The sequence below is a fragment of the Poromitra crassiceps genome (genome assembly GCF_964638095.1).
Source record: "Poromitra crassiceps genome assembly, chromosome: 13".
NCBI lineage: Eukaryota > Metazoa > Chordata > Actinopteri > Beryciformes > Melamphaidae > Poromitra > Poromitra crassiceps.
In genome coordinates this window covers 33,688,902-33,708,849 of record NC_139644.1, presented here as the reverse complement: position 1 = coordinate 33,708,849, position 19,948 = coordinate 33,688,902, and the positions used below count along the sequence as shown (strand labels likewise).

The window sequence follows — 19,948 nt, the reverse complement described above, 5'->3', positions numbered from 1 at the left end:
CGAGAGGTCCAGGAACACGGCAGTCAGAGAGGAGAGTGAGGCAGCCAGAGGGAGGGACATTGAGGAGGGGGCGGACCCCCGAGTCTGGAATTTGTGTAATATCCTGTGAGAGGCAGCAATGTGCCGCAAGGATCCTGCCGGAAAGCCATTATAAGAATGGGCATCAGTGAGTGATGTCATCAGTGATGATGTCAGCAGTGATGTCACTCAAGCAATTGTAATGTGTCAGGGATGTCACATGCACGAATACTTAGCCAATCACTCAAAATGGTGGCTATGATTGACAGTCCACCTAACCAACAACGGCTCCCAAACATGACGGATCTGATGTAACGTAACAGCTGTTTCTAATAGAGCACCGCAGGAATGAGTCCGGAAGTATCATGGAAGGCAGAATTCCCGGACTTCCTGGATCTTATGGGGAAAAGTCAGTGGGGTTTTAGAATGGGGATTTCACTTAAATGCATAAAATAAGGTCTGTGTTTTTTTTTTTTATGCTTCAAAAGGCATAAAAGTGATTCATGTTCATGAAGATTATCCCGCTGAACCCAAATTACCATTCCCATAAACTTTTGTCCACGACAGACCTTATTTTATGCATTTACTGTAAACATCCACAGGACAGATGTTAATTGACATAACGGATGAAGTCCGTGCCATAACGGAAGGACGAACACACAGTCAGTTATAGAAGCGGCTGCACCACTTAAAGATATTGCTATCACATAGGCTAGGCTAATTAAATTTCGAATTAATGTTCTAGACTCTAGAGCTACACAATAAAGTAAGTTTGTTGGCAGAGCCAGTGTCTTATATTAATCTGTCTCCTCTTGAATCCTGAGTTAAAGCCCACTGGTGGGCAGCTGATTTCATTGTTCATCACTCTTGGCAGTGGAGAATGCAAACACACATCTGAGGTGCTGGTCTATTTTTCATGAAGAGCATCTGACTACTAAGCAGTAGAAATTGGCATCCAGTAGCTTTCCACTGATGTGCAGCTTGGCTGCTGTAATTTGACATGCAATACATTCATCACACATTACGGTATTATGTGACATAAGGTTTGTACCTAATAGTGTTTTAATTATAGAGTCATACTGTATAAACTGAACAAGTGACTGAAGCTGATGTGAATGAGCTTGATTTGTGAACATAGAGATAAGGATGTTGACTGGGACCTTGGTTGTGATGGATTGCCCTCACACTATGGGCCGGTCACAGCCACCCAGTCTCAGATTACTCTTTCTTTCTTAAAATGTCAAATTGTCTTACACATTTATCCTGATCAATGGAAGTGATCTCCAGACAAGGAGAGTGCGACGATCGTCACACTTTTAGATGTTTTATTACAGGAAGTGTATGAAACCCATGAGCAAAACAGTACATATGGTTGAAATTCTAGTGAATATAAATTATTATCCTTTTTGCTGGGGACCCCCTGGAACCCCCTCAAGGACCCCGGACCCCACTTTGACCCTGACACAGTCAGTGCACTGTTAACAGGGACTCGCTAGCATCAAGTCAGCGGTTACATGAGGTGTAGATTCATAGATCTTCAACTCAAATGGATAGGCGTGTACCCCTTGCTTGTAGTATGCTTGATACATCTACATACTATACTGGTTCATGCGTACTGCACGAAACCTCGTTCCCTCCAGCGGAGCTCTCTTCTCATTGCACCACCAACTTGTCACCAAAGATGGCGATTTGCTGAGTGCTCATGGATACACACATTTCACGGATACTTATTATTTTGCCGAAAACTCTAACTTTGATAACAAATTAAGTAGTTTACGAGGAACTATTCCTGTATTAGAAGCACATCTAAACAACGCCAGCCACCGCTACCATGCAGATCACGCTAAAAACACTGCAACAGCAGACTATTCAAATTGAGATAGACCCCGACCAAACGGTGAGTGGCTACTAGCTAACTTGCTAACTTTAGCTAACGTTGACGCTAACCAGCTGTAAGTCTTATTTTGCCATATTTCTTAACTTGTAGGTACCACAACTTTACTTGATATTGTCGATGAAAGAACCATGCATGTAGTTTTGGTCAAGAAGATCCGCATTAACTATGCTAGTTATTAATTTGGTAACCCACATGTAAACGGGGTGCTAACAACGCTAAAGCTAACCGTTAGCTAGCAAACGTTAGCCAGTTAGCTGGGCAACCCGTTAACAAAACCATCACTCGTGCTAACATATTCATCACCGTTCCAACTGTATGTCGTGGCTACTTTACTGCTAACTACTTAGCAATAATTTCTGATCTTACGCTACCTGTCCGGGGTACTGGAGCTCAGCTGATTGCTATACGCTAGCTAATGCTAACAATTATGATTATGACACCTAACGTTATAACTAGCGTTAATGCTAGTTTACTCTAAAAGTTGGGTGGTTAGCATGTTAACATAATAGCTAATTATCGTTACCCCAGAACCTTAATTGTGTTGCTTAACGTTAGCTATGTGTTTGTTGATGGATTTCCTCCGTAACGTTACCCATACTGGATATCTTACTTTAACATCGTCATTACATCTGATAAGTGTATGAATCAAACTGTTATCAGCACACCACTCTTACTAGGTTGCTTGACTTCATTATTCATGTATGTCTATGATGACTCTTGCCTGCCTGATATGTCTTTGGATTGATAATGCTCCAGCAACACTGTCATTTCAAATTTGGCAAGTAATGAGATATTAGGTCATATGACTTGACACAGCCAGAGTCTCGATTAAAGAGGATAATGTTATATTTCCCTCTGAGGCAGGGTGTTAATGCTTACAAGTGAAGGCGTTAAGAGAGGAAAGGATGTGATCCCATGTCAGTGGATAACAGTGTGTGATTCTTTTCGTTATCAGGTGAAGGCCTTGAAGGAGAAGATAGAAGCAGAAAGAGGAAAAGATAACTTTCCTGTATCTGGGCAGAAGTTGATATATGCTGGAAAAATCCTGCAAGATGACACGCCTATTAAGGACTACAAGATCGATGAGAAGAATTTTGTTGTAGTGATGGTGTCCAAGGTGAGATCTTCTTGTCATGTGCATAGCTGACATTGAATGTTATAGGGTGGCTATTATTACTGAAGCAAACTCTTGGCCGGAGTGCAGTCCAGTGTATTTAGTTATCAAAAGGAGTGTATTTAATTGTATTTTTTTTTGCTGATTTCACTGTCCTACCAATACATGTTTACTACATAGTCTAACAACACCTTCTCTTGAACTGGTGGAAGGCTAAGCCCGCAGCTGCTGCGTCGCCTCCACCCTCAGAAGCGCCCAAGCCCCCAGTCCAGGACTCTGGCTCCACGTCTACAGCTGTCCCAGCCACAACCCCAGCCCCAGCCCCAACCCCAACCCCTGCAGCTGTCCCCATTCCCCCCGAGGAGGCCAAAGAGGAGCCCAGTGCCGCAGACACAGAACCACAGCAACCGGCCAGGTAGAAGATGGTGTTTTGTCGATAGAAAATCTTAAGATTTGGGCTTTTTAAAAATTTGGTAGACACAGAGTAGAGAGAGAGGAAAGGGATTGTGTGGGAGCATGTGACATGTCAAAGACCTGAGGCCGGATTCAAACTCAGAGCGTGATGTATGACTCAGCCTCCAGGGTCCCCCAACCACATAGATTTCAAAGCTAAATGGGAAGTTGAACGCCTTAGGAAAAGCTACCATAGTTATCCATTAACTTTTATATGGAATGTATGGAACAGTCATTCAAAGGCTAGGGTTCAAGCCAATAATCTGAGATCATTTTATTTCAGCGCAATGAATATATATGTCTAAGTTTATGTTTATATAAATATACACGCACACACACACATATACATACACAGTGTTTACACTAGTGCCCAACCGAAAACATGCTTGGGGTCCAGCAGAGCAGGCACCGACTCTGTTGTTTACAGCAGAGGTTTTCAAAGTGGGAGGTAAACTACTGGTAATCTTAAGCAACCAAGCACTTTGTATGAGGGGAGGCCCATAATGTCAGACTTTGAAAAGCCCTGGTTTACAGTACTGTGTCTCAGCACTGCAGCACAGCTCTGTTTAGCCAGCTATAGTTTGTCCTACAGTCAATAGACATTACAGAAACAAGCGCTCACCAGTACTCTGGGAAGTACGGCAGCACCGCCTGGGCAGGTAGGATGAAAGCAGAGATCTTGACACGGAGCGATGCGTCCTCACATTTAAAATAACTGCCACCAAAAGTCAGACTGAAACTTCAACTAACACAAAGCAGCCTGCTCCGTTTCCACCGCTGAACATTTGACTGTCTGATGTTTATTTAGCTATTTATTTTAGTTTTTATTATTCTTTATTTCCTCAGTGTTCATGTCTAATTAGTTGACAGTGTATAATTTAAATATTCTTTAATAAAGTTATTTGGTCAAGAAAGCAGCCTTCTGATTATGGTGCACAATCCACATAGAAAAGGTCTATATTTTCATTCCAGGTCAAAAATTCACTGTATTGTCCGCCATATCAGTCATCATTGAATTCCCCCCTTCTCAAATTGGCATCGGTCACAAAAATCCCATATCGGTCGGACATTAGTGTATACGCACCTGAATGGAGAGTCTGCAGTCATTTGCCTTTCATACTCAATACACAATACTCAAAGCGTACCCGCGCATAATAAAGACCTACATTTCCCACAATTCTCGCATGCAAATTGTAAACAACAGTTCCACAGACTAGTCGACTATCAACACCACTAGTCGACACTGTGCATCACATGACTAATCGTTCACCTGTGATTTTCAAGGTGTGCAATTATTTTCTGTTACATCATGTTACATAAGTCAAAAGAAGCGTTTCACACTCTGGCTCCATATGCATTTCTTTTAATAGGACGTTTTAGCCCTCCAGCCTTCTTCAAGAGCAACAAAACTCAGCCATGTTACATAAACAGAATTTAAGGTATTTAGAGATGGAAGGCCTCCCCCGTCTGTGTTGTCATTGCAGTCAAACAGTCAGTATCTCCAGCTCAGACACGCTTGTTGGGGTTTAGTCCAATCAGATCGCAGCTCATTTGTAAACAGCCTGTCAGAGCCGATCGAGGACTCTGCTATTATACCCCCAGGTTGGTCCCACCTGCAACCCTTTACTGCCTAGTTGTATTTGAGACCCTTGTGACAAGAATTTATCACTTTTATTGGGTGAAAAACATATGATATATCTCCCGCGACTAGTTCACTACTTTTTGGGAGTAGTTGACGACTACTAGAATGCGGTAATCTTAGTAGTAGTGAATGCCCTAGTCCAGGGGCTCCCAAACTTAAGAATACTGTGGCCCACTTTGAAATCTGAAAATCTTCCGGGGCCCACCCAACCCTTTAATCACACCTCTGATCAACACACGAGACTAAGATGATGTATTTCCCTTTATGTTTTTTATATTATATATTTTTTTATTTCATTAACAGAGCATGTGAACTTGGGCATAAGGGAAATTAATAATCCATCCACATACAAAAACATTTTGGCAAAATACCCAAAATCAGATTGCCAACATTTTCTCCCCCCTTACTCATCAGAAGTATTTGCATGCATAACACATTTGTTGAGACAAAACGTGATGAGCAACAACAGAAGAAATCAATCCACAAGCTATTACCGTAAATTTCGGACTATAAGCCGCGGCTTTTCCCCCGTTTTTTGGCCCTGCAGCTTATATAACGGTGCGGCTTATCTATGGATTTTTTCGGGGGGGGGGGGGGGGGGGGGGGGGGAAACGGAATTCTCTCTTCTTTAGCACTCTTTCTAACTATAAATCCACTTCTGTTTTAATTTCCTCTCTTGCCCTCTTTTCACCACACCGCGGACACTGTGTGCACTGTAAAAAAAAACACAGGTGGTGTTGTGTTATGTTGTTTTGTTGAAATGTTAATAAATGGGAGCTTCCTCAAACAGCCATCTCTTTCCCGACAATCCCCTCTGTGCATGAATGAACCCTTACATATGGTAATTAAACATTAAAACACAATTAAAAAAGAAAAGAAAAAAACATTAAAACACCTGCGGCTTATAGTCCGGTGCGGCTTATATATGTAACAAACAGGCAATTTTGCTGCTGCGGCTTATACTCCGGTGCGGCTTATAGTGCGGAAATTACGGTAATGCTATTTAGGCTGTGAAAAACGCTACCTTATCTGTAAAGGGGAGACTCGTGGGTACCCATTGAACCAGTTTTCATTCAGATAAATTGAGCTGAGAGGTCAAGGGACCCCTTTGAAATAGTTTTCCCTCGCCAAAATTTAACCTATATTTAGAGCGTTATTTAGCGCTGGATGCCTTAGGTCTTCTAGTTTCTAGTTCGTCTAGTTAGTAGCTTTAAACATGACCCTGCTACAGCCATTTGATTGCCTGCAAAAATCGGGAGTGTTGGCAGACCACTCGCGGGCCACCTGCAGTACCTCCACGGCCCACTGTTTGGGAATCACTGCCCTGGTCTATTCACCTTAGAATCACATGATGTTGTGTAGGTTGTTTGATATTCTATTAACCTGGGGCTTGTGTCTGTCCTCGTAGCTCCAGTGGCGGGGGCCAGGGGGTGGATGCGTCCTCAGCGCTGGGTAAGTCAGTGATGGATCTCTACCTTGGAGCTCTTGTGCTGTGGAAAGCAGGGAGAGCTCGTCTCTCAAAGCACTGGTCTCTTGCTATATGACAGCTCACCATTTGCCTACTGTTGTCTGGATGTAAAATTGAACCAATTAACATAAAGTTTTAGAACACAGCCTGTTGACACTAGTATTATGTTAGAGAGTACATCTCTAGTATAAATATTTTGGGTTGTACTTGCTATGGCAAGTACGTCATCGGTGTGGATCGGGGACTTTACTGGCTGCAGCGCAACGCATATGGAGCCTATATTTAGGCTGTAACAAAAGCAGATACTGTACTTCCTCACTGTGGTGCCACAGAGGCCAATGGGGATTCCCGCTTGGTCCAGCTAAATTTAAAGGCACAATGAATCTGCATTTTGAGAGCATCTTGCTTCCTGAATGTGATGTATTTCCTGCTGAAACAGGACATTGGGGCAGGACGTAATGCGGGGGAGGGATCATTGAAAAGTTTTAAACCAATGGGGTGTCAGGGAGAGAAAAAGAGGCGTGTGATTGTTCAAAAATCTGTGATGGGTTATTTATTGATTGGAATGTTTGTTAACACAGGATGAAGTCACCACCAAAGAGTTTTAGCTTTCTAGAAAGTAAAATATGTGATTTATATAAAACTATATATTTTTTTTTGGCATAAATTGTCTTCTAGGTATATGGTGTGATATTTTGAATAAGCAATTTGAACATGGTGACAAAACTGGTCATGGAGATGTGCATATGCCATATAGTGTATATCACAGAACAGTCGTAGAAAAGCTGTGACTGTTGTGTGTTAAACCTGTGAACTGTGAGTTTGTAACTGGTCCATCTGTGTGTGTGCAGTGACGGGAGCGGAGTATGAGACCATGCTGACAGAGATCATGTCTATGGGCTATGAGAGGGAGAGAGTGGTGGCTGCTCTACGGGCCAGCTTCAACAACCCCCACAGAGCTGTGGAGTACCTCCTCACTGTGAGTTACACACACACTCAGACACAAACACACACACACACACACACACACACACACACACACACACACACACACACACACACACACACACACACACACACACAATCAAATTATGCTCCTCTCAAAGGCACCTCAGTTTAGACAGAAATACAGTCAAAGCGACATTCAAATTGTACCATGTGGAGAGCGAGTCCCCCTACTGTCCCTCAGTAATTCTATACCTGGAACACACACACACACACACACACACACACAACACACACACTATTACATCATGTCATGATGAGCCATTGCAATGACACAAGTTGATGTCCTCTTGTTCGACTTGTCGTCATTGTATCATTGAAGATGTGTCAGAACAGAAGGCAGTAATGGCTCATTTTGACCGCATGATCCTGCATAGTATTGCCTGGGCTCTACTCGCCTCTACTCTTTTGGTAGTAAGTAGGGGTGGGGGAAAAAATCGATTCACCTAAGTATCGCGATTTTTAATGTCACGATTTTTTGAATCGATCTTTTATTCCAGAATCAATAATCGCAAAAAAAAAAAAAAAATTTTTTTTGGGTGCTTGCAGTCAGGCCACTCACTGAACTGCAGGCCAGGCGCCGCCTACTGGTTTACTAGTGGTTTTATTACTTTATTAGTTAGGCTGAAGTAATAATTACACTTCGGGGTTAAAGTGGGTGCATCTCATTGTAAAATTGGACTTCAAACGGCCCAAATCTGGCTTCAAACGGCCCAAATTGGGCTTCAAACGGCCCAAATTTCACGCGCGACGGCCCATATCGGCCTGGCCTGCTTGGTATCTAATGCCCAGCCTGAATTATGATCCCAGTCCGCCCCTGTTTTTAACTATATCACCCAGCCCTACTCATGATATATAATATACAGTCTCTAGTGTATGATTCAACTTTTCCCATGTTCTAATCTAGTGTAAAAAAGCAAACAAACTGAAAAAATAAAAGAAAAAAATAAACAAAAATCGCAATAAATCGTAATATCGAATCGCAATATAAATCGAATCGGCACCCAAGAATCGTGATAGTATCGAATCGGGAGATAAGTGAATTGCCACAGCCCTAGTAGTAAGTATACTATACCTATTGGTTTTCCACGGCTCATAGTACCCTCTCAATGTGCTCACCCCCCACAACTGGTCGTCATAGCGCCGCCGCGACGCTACATGAAATTGCCGTGCTGTGAAAATAGTCACAGGCACAGCAAGGAGATAGCCTCAGACGCTCCCTTTCACTTGTCCATACATGTACAGTTAAAGCCCCTGCATGAGACCTTTTACTGGGTATGAAACACTGATGCCTCTCTATTTGACCTACATCAGCAGGTGAGACCAGCAGCGTCGCGAGAAGATTGGCTATTTCCTGTGTGCGTCTCGGCTCGTGTTACACAAGGCGTTACGAGGCAACAGACAGTTTGAGCTCGTACAAACATTTTGATTATGATGGAGCGCACTTGCAAGATTAAATTGAATGGAATGTTCGTCACATACGTATAAATAAATCATTCTAAATAAACCGTTTCAATTCCCAGTGCCAATTCCAGGCCCTGTTTTTTTCTGTCCATGTGGCAGGGAGTGTGTTGGTGTGTGTTTGTGATTGACAGGTGTATTGTTGTGTTTCCAGTAGTGCTGCACGATTTGGGGGAAAGGTGCGATTATGGTGGACAATATTGCGATTTGCGATTGCGATATTAATAAACAAATGGTATAGGGATGTGCCGGCATGAGTTTTTGACGGTATGATAAACTTGGACAAAAATACCACGGTTTCACTTATCACAGACTAAAATACATGAAATATGTTACAATTTAAAATATATTAAAACTAAATAAATAAAACAATTTGAAATAAAATTATCTTTACAAAAAAATAAAACATTTTGAGACATTTGCCTCTCCCAAACATGTAAAAATGAAACACCAGAAAAATAGAAACTGCACTGTGTTACAGCACATGGCTCAGACTGCAAAGTTAGTTACATGTCTGTCCAGTAATACAGTGATACACCCCGTTTATTTCTTTTGTAGCGACAGATGGCCTTAAACGCCACTACGGCAACCATTTTAGGGCATCCTCGTCATTCAGGTAAACCATGTAGAGTGTGCTCTGAAACACCTTCAGTCCTCACACGAAAACGCTGTCATTCTTCCTGCATTACTGTTTCACTCCTCACACGTCAGTCATCGCACAATACGGCATCACTCGTCAGTCATCACTCCTCACTCGTCAGTCATCACTCCTCACTCGTCAGTCATCACTCCTCACTCGTCAGTCATCACCCGTCAGTCATCACTCCTCACTCGTCAGTCATCACTTATCACTCAAACTAGCTGTCAGTCATCACTTGTCAGTCATCGTTGCTATTTTACAATTTTCTGTGAGACTGTGTTGCAACCGAAAATGACAGCGTTTTCGTGTGAGACATGAGGAGTGATGACTGACAGCTAGTTTGAGTGATAAGGGATGACTGACGAGTGAGGAGTGATGACTGACGAGTGAGGACTGACGAGTGACGCCATATTGTGCGATGACTGACGTGGAGTGAAACAGTAATGCAGGAAGAATGACAGCGTTTTCGTGTGAGGACTGAAGGTGTTTCAGAGCACACTCGACATGGTTTATAGGAGGCATGACAACTGACAATGCTTAGACTGAGGAACGATAGCCAAACCTCTGAATGACGAGGATGCCCTAAAATGGTTGCCGTACGCCACACTCACGTGACGCTTCTTGAGAGAGAGGTAACGTGCATCTGCAGACTTTATCGAGGGACCATGAAGGCGTCATGTGACAGGCTAGTTGAAGCCTGGAGGTGCTGCTGTTGGCAGCTGCGACAGTGTTTTGCTGCTATCAACCGTCCTTGTTAATCTCGCTATATTCTTCATCACAGCGGGTCATTACCCACTGTGCACTAGTTCTGCATAAGCACATGCAGCTCTCTCCTTATTTTACTGACATTCTCACTAATCACACGGCTGTTTACATGCGTTTCTGAACGGCTAGCTAGTTATTCGCATAGCTCGCTGTTAGCGATCATGGATGTTCTCTCTCTGCCTCTCGGTAAGATATTATGTAACCATGCTGCGCATAACATTACTTATTTGCGGGAGTGCATGGGAGAAGTCTCCCACTAGTGTTGATGCCCAGAGTGATGGCAGAGAACGTGTGTTTGCTGCATCGCGTGTAACGTTAGTTTAGAGGAGGCACACACACACACACACACACTCAAAAAGACGTAAAAAAAAATCGCACACTTTTGCGGTTATGTAATCGCACGTGCTGACATCGCGATTGCGATTGCAATTAGATTAATCGTGCAGCACTTTGTTTCCAGGGTATTCCCATGTGATTGACCGGTGTATTGTTGTGTTTCCAGGGTATTCCCATGTGATTGACAGTTGTATTGTTGTTTCTTTCCAGGGTATTCCCATGTGATTGACAGGTGTGATAATGTGTTTCCAGGGTATTCCCATGTGATTCACAGGTGTATTGTTGTGTTTCCAGGGTATTCCAATGTGATTCACAGGTGTATTGTTGTGTTTCCAGGGTATTCCCATGTGATTGACAGTTGTATTGTTGTTTCTTTCCAGGGTATTCCCATGTGATTGACAGGTGTGATAATGTGTTTCCAGGGTATTCCCATGTGATTGACAGGTGTATTGTTGTGTTTCCAGGGTATTCCCATTTGATTGACAGTTGTATTGTTGTGTTTCTTTCCAGGGTATTCCCATGTGATTGATAGGTGTGATAATGTGTTTCCAGGGTATTCCCATGTGATTGACAGTTGTATTGTTGTGTTTCTTTCCAGGGTATTCCCATGTGATTGATAGGTGTGATAATGTGTTTCCAGGGTATTCCCATGTGATTGATAGGTGTATTGTTGTGTTTCCAGGGTATTCCCATGTGATTGATAGGTGTATTGTTGTGTTTCCAGGGTATTCCCATGTGATTGATAGGTGTGATAATGTGTTTCCAGGGTATTCCCATGTGATTGACAGTTGTATTGTTGTGTTTCTTTCCAGGGTATTCCCATGTGATTGACAGGTGTATTGTTGTGTTTCCAGGGTATTCCCATGTGATTGATAGGTGTATTGTTGTGTTTCCAGGGTATTCCCATGTGATTGACAGTTGTATTGTTGTGTTTCTTTCCAGGGTATTCCCATGTGATTGACAGGTGTATTGTTGTGTTTCCAGGGTATTCCCATGTGATTGATAGGTGTATTGTTGTGTTTCCAGGGTATTCCCAGTAGTCCAGTCCAGGAGACTAATCCCCCGGTGCAGCCTCCAGCTTCTGGACGCACAGACGCCCCGGCTTCTCTAGCAGAGGGTGAGGCTGTGTGCATGCAGCGCATTTAGCACTCCACTTGATATAATACGCTCTCTGTTTAGAGATGAACTTCTCTGTTTTATCCCACACGACTATATCTGACAGTGTTTTGGCTTGAATTAGTTATTCATTGAACTTTTCATTTAACCACTCTGCTAGGTTTTAAGTCCGCCCACCCCCCTTCCTTTCCCCAGTGGTTAAAGGAATGGAGGAAGGAATGAGTTCTACTTGCCCCTAGTATATAGAAAAATAGACCAAAAAGTAAATAATTGTTTCATTGTGAACAAATTTGATTCGATTTTCAACAGCTCTGTAAAATTCTGCAACAACAGCCTGCTTTGCCAACATGCTGGCCAGGTGTTGTTTTGGGTATCCACGGTGTGTTTTGTGGTAAATTTGCGAGGCCTTTCCAAGAGCCAGCTGGATCTGCCTCACTCACAAATCACTGACAAGAAGGTTCTAACTTCTATGTGAATGTGAGAAGAGCGGGCCTATGGGAGAGCAGATAGGTGAGGAGAAGAGCGGGCCTATGGGACAGCAGATAGGGGAGGTGAGAAGAAGAGCGGGCCTATGGGAGAGCAGATAGGTGAGGTGAGGAGAAGGGCGGACCTATGGGAGAGCAGATAGGTGAGGTGAGGAGAAGAGCGGGCCTATGGGAGAGCAGATAGGTGAGGTGAGGAGAAGAGCGGGCCTATGGGAGAGCAGATAGGTGAGGTGAGGAGAAGAGCGGGCCTATGGGAGAGCAGATAGGTGAGGTGAGGAGAAGAGCGGGCCTATGGGAGAGCAGATAGGTGAGGTGAGGAGAAGAGCGGGCCTATGGGAGAGCAGATAGGTGAGGTGAGGAGAAGAGCGGGCCTATGGGAGAGCAGATAGGTGAGGTGAGAAGAGCGGGCCTATGGGAGAGCAGATAGGTGAGGTGAGAAGTGGTCAAGTTGAGCTAGGCCAGTGACTGAGCACACCAGTATTTGAGAGGTGCTAACCGTGGCCTGGGTAAACCCAGCCTCCACGTGACCTCTATGTGCTATCAGTCACGAACGCTACAGGCATAGCCTGTGACGTCACGTTGAAGGCTGGGTTTACCCCGGCTACTAAAAACGTACAATGAAAAAATGACCATGCTCTCATAGCTTCCATACAGCAATCATTTATTTCAGCTTTTTTTCAAGATAACTTTTCACAAGTACCACATTGTCAGCTGCTGCTTCATAGGCCTGGACAGGACACATCAAGGAAAACAATGTTTTTTTTTTACCAAGTTTCCAGAGGTTCTCCATTGGCCTTGACCTATTTAGTGGCACCAAACACTTTGCACCTTTTCATCGCTGCAAATTCATCAATCTGTGCAATCTGGCCTCATTCAGAGCTGCAGATTCATCAATCTGTGCAATCTGGCCTCATTCAGAGTGGAAAAATTGATTTTGTCTATTAAGACCTGTGGGATGATTGGTGGTCATCATGGAGAACATCTGTTCTACTGAGCACACAGTCGCTCTGAAGGCAGAGCTGCGACATCGTGTTTGGCATAAAAGAGGCAAACTCGCTTTCCTCCAAAGTTTCAAATTGAATATTGGAGCTTCAGCATCAGCAAATCAGTTTGTGTGTGTGTCCGGCTGTTGGGAAAGTGGTGGTGTTGAGTGCGTTTGACTGACTGACCTGCTGTGTGTGAACCCTGTCCGTTCCTCCTTATGTCTCCTGAGGTGTTGATGATGCAAATGATATGCTTCAAAAACTGGATTTCCTTCATACTTTACAAAGCTTTCAACATCTGCATTGCTTCTTCAGCCGTTTTTATTTAGCTAGGCTACAAATTGGGTCATAGATCCTCACTGCTGGCAGTTGCTATAAGGTAGGTTAGAATGAACTGACAACCCAGATTCATATGTAGCCAGATCTGGACTGTGGCTGCTGAGTTTGATGTGAAATGGTGGAAAAATAGGTGGTGCGAGCCGAGGTAACGAGGGAGGTATGAGAAACACAGGTGGAAAAAAGTTCCACACAAACCAGTCTTTAACCTACCAGGTGCTTTTTTCTTGTTGCTTGCATTGTTGCTGATGTTTGTGAATGGTGCGTTGGCAGGAGAGAACCCTCTGGAGTTCCTGCGGACCCAACCCCAGTTCGCTCACATGAGACGTGCGATCCAGCAGAACCCCGCACTGCTACCGGCTCTGCTCCAGCAGCTGGGCAGGGAGAACCCCCAACTTCTACAGGTAACACACTTCACTATGCACACATTTCATGTTCTTTACTGCCTTGCATCTAGAAAGAAATGTATGTATTATTTTTAAGGATATACAGAAAATGTGGCTGTATAGACCTCAACCCTTCTTTTTCCAGACTTGCACCGAAATGTAGTCACAAAGATTGGATTTTCTAAGATCACATTGCTGTAATGTTACTTTCACACTCGCCCTAAAACTGGCTGTTATGCATCTATCTCCTGTGGCTGTATTGATTTAAATCAGTCTCACTCTTTCCTGCAGCTGTCCTTCTATTTCTTTACATTGTTTTTATGTCTCTATTTCTTGACTTTGTTTCTATGTGCATTGTTGCTAGATTGTGTCCAGACTATGTAGAATTCCAACCACGATGCAATGCTGATGTTACTGATCTCTCCTGTTAGGACGATATGTCTTGGAACTAAATATATCCATAACCTCTGTCTTTACGTTTCTAAATATAACCTCTGTCTTTATGTTTCTAAATATAACCATGACCTCTGTCTTTACGTTTCTAAATATAACCTCTGTCTTTATGTTTCTAAATATAACCATGACCTCTGTCTTGATGTTTCTTCCTCCAGCAAATCAGCCAGCATCAGGAGCTGTTCATCCAGATGCTGAACGAGCCAGTGGGGGAGGGGGGCGAGGGACCAGAGGTGGGCGAGCTTGGCGCAGCGGGGGAGGAAGGCGCACCCGTCAACTACATCCAGGTTACACCTCAGGAGAAGGAAGCCATCGAAAGGGTGAGGGCGACTGAATTCTGAGATTTCTTTTGCTGTGACTGAAGACTCACGAAATGTTGAAATGCTCTTTTTGTACTGTATTGTATATTATAAAGTCTCCTTGCCTCTGCTTATCCCCCCTTTCCCCTCTCTGTCTGTCCTGTCTCTGGACAGTTAAAAGCGTTGGGTTTCCCTGAGGCTCTGGTGATCCAGGCCTACTTTGCATGCGAGAAGAACGAGAACCTGGCGGCCAACTTTCTCCTCAACCAGGGACTGGAAGACGATTGAACAGCAGAGATCACTGCCTTCCTCCCCGCCCCCTCTTCAGCTCAGCACAAGGACTGCACCCCCCACCCCACTATACTGTACAGCTACAGGGGAGAGCTAGCAGGGGCAGGGGGGAGCGAGGGGATGGGTAGGGGAGATGGGGAGGGACAGGTTCTGGGGGGGGGGGGGGGCTAACACGCTACAGTACACAAAGTGGAGGTTGTGTGCAGGAAGGTCAGGTTTTTGGGACGTGATGTGGTAGGTTATAGAGAGGCAAAGTGACCGCCTACTTCCTGCTTCAGCACTGTACCAGAGATTTTCATCCGCCATTTATTTTCCCATGGACATTTCGTAAAATGCTTATAAAAATAGTTTTGCTTCATCAAACCAAACGGTTCAGCTATATTTAGAATCGGGAGAGACCATAGAACATTTCACTCCGACCAAAACTAAAAAAACAACACCACAGACTTTTTCTTTTCTTTAAATCTGCGATTTCTTTTACGTTTTGGTTATGTGGTTTGGTTATGGGATATGTGGTCTCTCCTGTTTCTAAATATATCTGAACCGTTTGGTTCAGATATATTTTTATAAGCGTTTTACGAAATGTCTGGGAAAATAAATGGCGGATGAAAATCTCTGGTACAGTGCTGAAGCAGGAAGTGACGTTCCACTTTGGCTCTCTATTGGGAGGTTGGGGCGGGGGGGGGGGGGGGGGAGAAGAAGTGGAATGATTTATGAAATCCACGTGAATTCCAATGGAATGTGTGGGGTTTGTTTAGGGGAGATCTATCATTTGATTTTAGATGCCGCTTTGGGAACATTTAGGGAAGTAGGGGGGGGGGGGGGGGTTGCGACGAGAGAGAAAAGCGTGCTTGTGTGTGTATGTGCACGCATGAAGTGTGCGAGTACGTGTCTGTGCGCCTGTGCAGGTGGATGCGAATCATGCGATGCAGTTCAGCTGAGAAAAAAAAGTGTAAAAAAAAAAAAGGTAAATTGATTTGCATATCTAAGCTTGTTAATGCTGTAGCTGGATTTTACGGAAGCACATTCTCCTCACTGCACTTCTACAACGTTATCAGTGTGTGTAACCGCTTGTGTGTGTATACCTCCGTCTGCCTCTGTATGCATCCTTTATGTACGTCCAAGAATGACATGGGGAGGCAGAGATGGACGTGGCCGTGCCGCGCTTTGTGTGTGTGTCTGAGATGATCTTGCTCGGGGGGCCGTAGGGGAAAAGGAACGGGAACTAAACTGACGATAAAAGAAGAATCTGCTTCTGGGTTATTCTATTCACTGTCTCCCACCTTCACCTGTACAGACCGCAGCATGTCCTCTGAATCCCATGCACACGCCACCAGGTGGAGCTCACGTGTTCCCGCCTGAGGGTGGTGTTGTCTCTGCTCGCAGCCTCTGGTGTTAATTAACACTAACCCACAAGAATCTCACGGTGCTGCATACAAGCCTCCCGATTTGCCAAGATTCTAAAACCTTTGCATGTATTTAACTTGCGACCGTCTGCTAGGACTTAAATACCAAAACGGCTAGAAAATAGGCTTCCAACTAACGATTATTTTAAATATCGATTAACCTGTTGATTATTTTCTCGGCTAATCGATTAGTCATCTGGTCTACAAAATGTCACAAAATGGTTAAAAATGTCGATCACTTTCCCCCGAAAGCCCAAGATGACAACCTCAAAATGTCGTCTTTTGTCCTGACCAACAGTCCACACCCCAAAGATATTCAGTTTACTTTCATAAAAGACTAAAGAAACCAGAAATTATGCACATTTAGGAAAGTGGAATGAGAGAATTTTAGCATTTTCTTCTCTTAAAAATTAAGTCTAAATGATTAATCGATTATGAAAATAGTTGGCGATTTAATTTTCTGTTGATCGACCAATCGATGAATCAACTAATCATTGCTGCTCTGGTAGAAACCCCAATAGCCACTGCTCACTAAGGCAATGACTAGCTGTTAACAATCTTGGTGAAATAATGTTGCACACAATAATATTCTTTTGGCCAATTTCAGTTCTCACCAGAAGTAGTGAGCATAAAGTCCAAACTTTGGAACCTGTGGTGACAGGCACAGTTTTGCAATTCATACAATGAATATACTCAGCCAAATTATTTTAATTTCTCTCCACTTAACCAATAGTGGGGCCTTATTAATTTATTCAGGGTAGCCCACACTTAACTATGTCTTTCTAGTTTGCCCATTAGAAGACATGCAGCACTCTCGAGCAAATCCAACGAGTTTAAAAAAAGACTTTACCAAAATGACATAAATGCACGCCCACGCATGTTTGTAGGTGTGCGCATGTGCCTTTGCAAACTAATCTCTGTGCAGGGCTGGCATTGCTTGTTGCCATTGCGCCATCTGCAGTTGGAACAGTGTCACCAAGTCAGGACCAGACAATGTTTTATTCCTGATCATGTTCTTTTTTCTCTCGCTTATTCTTCGACACAGTTCCCAAAATATTGAGTTTAGAATAAAGACCACTTTAGTTCCTGCCACAAAACTTTCATATGTTGTGCTAACGTGTGGTGGGAAGTGGCTTAAAGGGACAGTTCACCCCCAAATTAAAAAATACAGATTTCTCCTCTTACCTGTACTGCTATTGGTCCATCTAGATCGTTTTGATGGGAGTTGCCGAGTTTCGGAGATATCGGCCGTAGAGATGTCTGCCTTCTCTCCAATACAATGGATCTGGATGACACTCGGATTGTGATGCTCAAAGCGCCAAACACACACACAAAAGTCTGCAAGTCACCCCAAAACGATTTAGATGGATAAATAGCACTACAGGTAAGAGGAGAAATATGCATTTCATTTTGGGGTGGTGTCTCTTTAAGGCAGCAAGAGGTATTGAAGTAGGCTACTATTTTGAAATGAGGTGCTGCTCTGGTAACACCGACACAATCGCAATCTCCTGACCTTCGGCTGTGCTTTGAATGTCTAGAAAAAGCATAATTGTGTAACTTTGACCTGCCTCTCAGACCTTCAGAGAGTTGAGGGAAGGAACCACTCTGCATTGTGAACACGCTCCAAGAATCCTCTTATGTTATCAGCCGGGACCAATCCATCTGAAAGGCTCGAGTCGCACTCTGAACATCTTTCCCGCTACACAACTGTCACGCCTTTATCTTCCCAACCTTGACCAAAAAAGTAGTTCTAAAATAACACCAAGCCTTTAGTTTCAAATTAATTGCAGTTGTTTGCCACCTCCGAACATTTGAGATGAAGTTTCATTAAGTGGTGAATCACAGAAAACGACACTAAATTAACTTCTGGCACGTAATCTGCTGCCCTGCATTATGTGGCGCATCCATCACTGCAGAATACAGCTCCTTGTGTGACCAGTGGAGGCTGCGCAGCCATTGAACAGCATCTCAAATTCAGCCATTAATTGGCCATAATTACAGAATTTAAAAATCCAGCTCCGTCAGGTCACCCGCAGGGCTGCTCTTTACACTTCCTGAAAGATTCAGCGTGATCACACGTAAAATGGCATAGCTGTGGCCGAACACAATTTCTGCTCACTCATACACACAGAGACTTGGCATTATAGTTCTGATACCCGTTGGAGCGCACAATCACCGACAGCCTCTCTCGCTCTCCAGAGGCTTTTCGTAGTCCACTTCCCAGGCTGATTCCAGCTCTGCTCAGGTGTCTTCCATCAGTAGCTAACGAATTGAGCTCTCCATGGTGCTGAACCTCTGACTCATTTTGGCCACTAATTAGCCATTTTTGCCCATTTAGTCGGGCCTAATTACCTAATTCAAAAATCCAGCTCCGTTGGGGCACCCGCAAGCGTGCTCTTTACACTTCCTGAAAGATTCAGCACGATTGCACATAAAATGACATCACTGTGGCCGAACACAATTTCTCCTCACTCAGAGACTTTTCATTCTTATAATAGGGTGCTATTTGAGCCACGTCTGGCATCTTCCACTTGTGTGTATTCTTTTTTTTTTAATGAGATGACATGGCCGGGGAAGGACACGTTGTATAGAGGTACACTGTATGCCTATCCTGGTTCAGCTGGATACCAAACAGTACATCAGAAGAACCGATCCGAACCTTCTTCATCACCATCACATCTCCAGATAGGCTGATATTCAAACACCACAGATCATTGTGAAGCATTTAAACATAGGAGTCGCTGGTCTGGTCGGGAGGTGTGTGACAACCGCCCTCTGTTGTGCCTGCACCGTTTCTCAGCTTAATGTGGGTCCATGAACAGACAACAACCAATGTTGATGTGAAGGCTTTCACCAACAGTCTCCAGTCTCATTCTGTATGTGTGAGGGTGGTTTTTACTGACACGAGTGTCCTACAGCATCAACATGATCTTAGACTATGCTGTGCTATATTAAATAACAGCAGTCTTTCAGGCCTATGACTCTTTCTTCATCATTAGCATCATCATGCACGCCACTACTGGCTGGATCTGCCAACACAAACTGACATGTCTCACACACACACACACACACACACACGACTGTAGACCTTTGTCTTAGATTTGGACCTTTAGTTTTATGTGTCTTATATCCACTCTGTATATCTGTTTGGATACTCCAGAGCTTAGGGCCTAAATTAATTACCATACATTATCTGCAGAGTCAACTGAGGAAAAATAATGGAAAACCTGGAAAAGTCATGGAATTTCAAAATCTCATTTTCCAGCCCTGGAAAAGTCATGGAACGTTTTGGAAAGATCTTTGAATTTTGTTGTGTGTAATGAAATTGTTACAGCAATAGCTTGAGCTTCTACAATAGTGTACATTATGGGACCAACTAACTCCAAATAAATAA

General features: G+C 43.7%; 1 protein-coding gene across 1 annotated transcript; it reads left to right on the top strand.

The window, feature by feature from the left end:
- The first annotated feature begins 1,702 nt into the window (after nucleotides 1–1,702).
- rad23aa (RAD23 homolog A, nucleotide excision repair protein a) lies at nucleotides 1,703–15,257 on the top strand. The gene is made up of 9 exons (XM_083648492.1): nucleotides 1,703–1,915; nucleotides 2,871–3,032; nucleotides 3,242–3,444; nucleotides 6,533–6,576; nucleotides 7,444–7,571; nucleotides 11,826–11,916; nucleotides 13,993–14,123; nucleotides 14,717–14,878; nucleotides 15,032–15,257. The coding sequence occupies exons 1-9, from the start codon at nucleotides 1,850–1,852 to the stop codon at nucleotides 15,143–15,145; spliced, it is 1,101 nt and encodes a 366-aa protein (XP_083504618.1). The 5' UTR covers nucleotides 1,703–1,849; the 3' UTR covers nucleotides 15,146–15,257.
- The last annotated feature ends 4,691 nt before the right edge of the window (nucleotides 15,258–19,948 follow it).

Coding starts and splice junctions, on each gene's coding strand:
- rad23aa (XM_083648492.1), top strand. CDS start 1,850: ATGCAGATCACGCTAAAAACACTGCAACAGCAGACTATTCAAATTGAG. Junction 3,033..3,241: donor TTGTAGTGATGGTGTCCAAG/GTGAGATCTTCT, acceptor AACTGGTGGAAG/GCTAAGCCCGCAGCTGCTGC. Junction 14,124..14,716: donor AGAACCCCCAACTTCTACAG/GTAACACACTTC, acceptor TTCTTCCTCCAG/CAAATCAGCCAGCATCAGGA.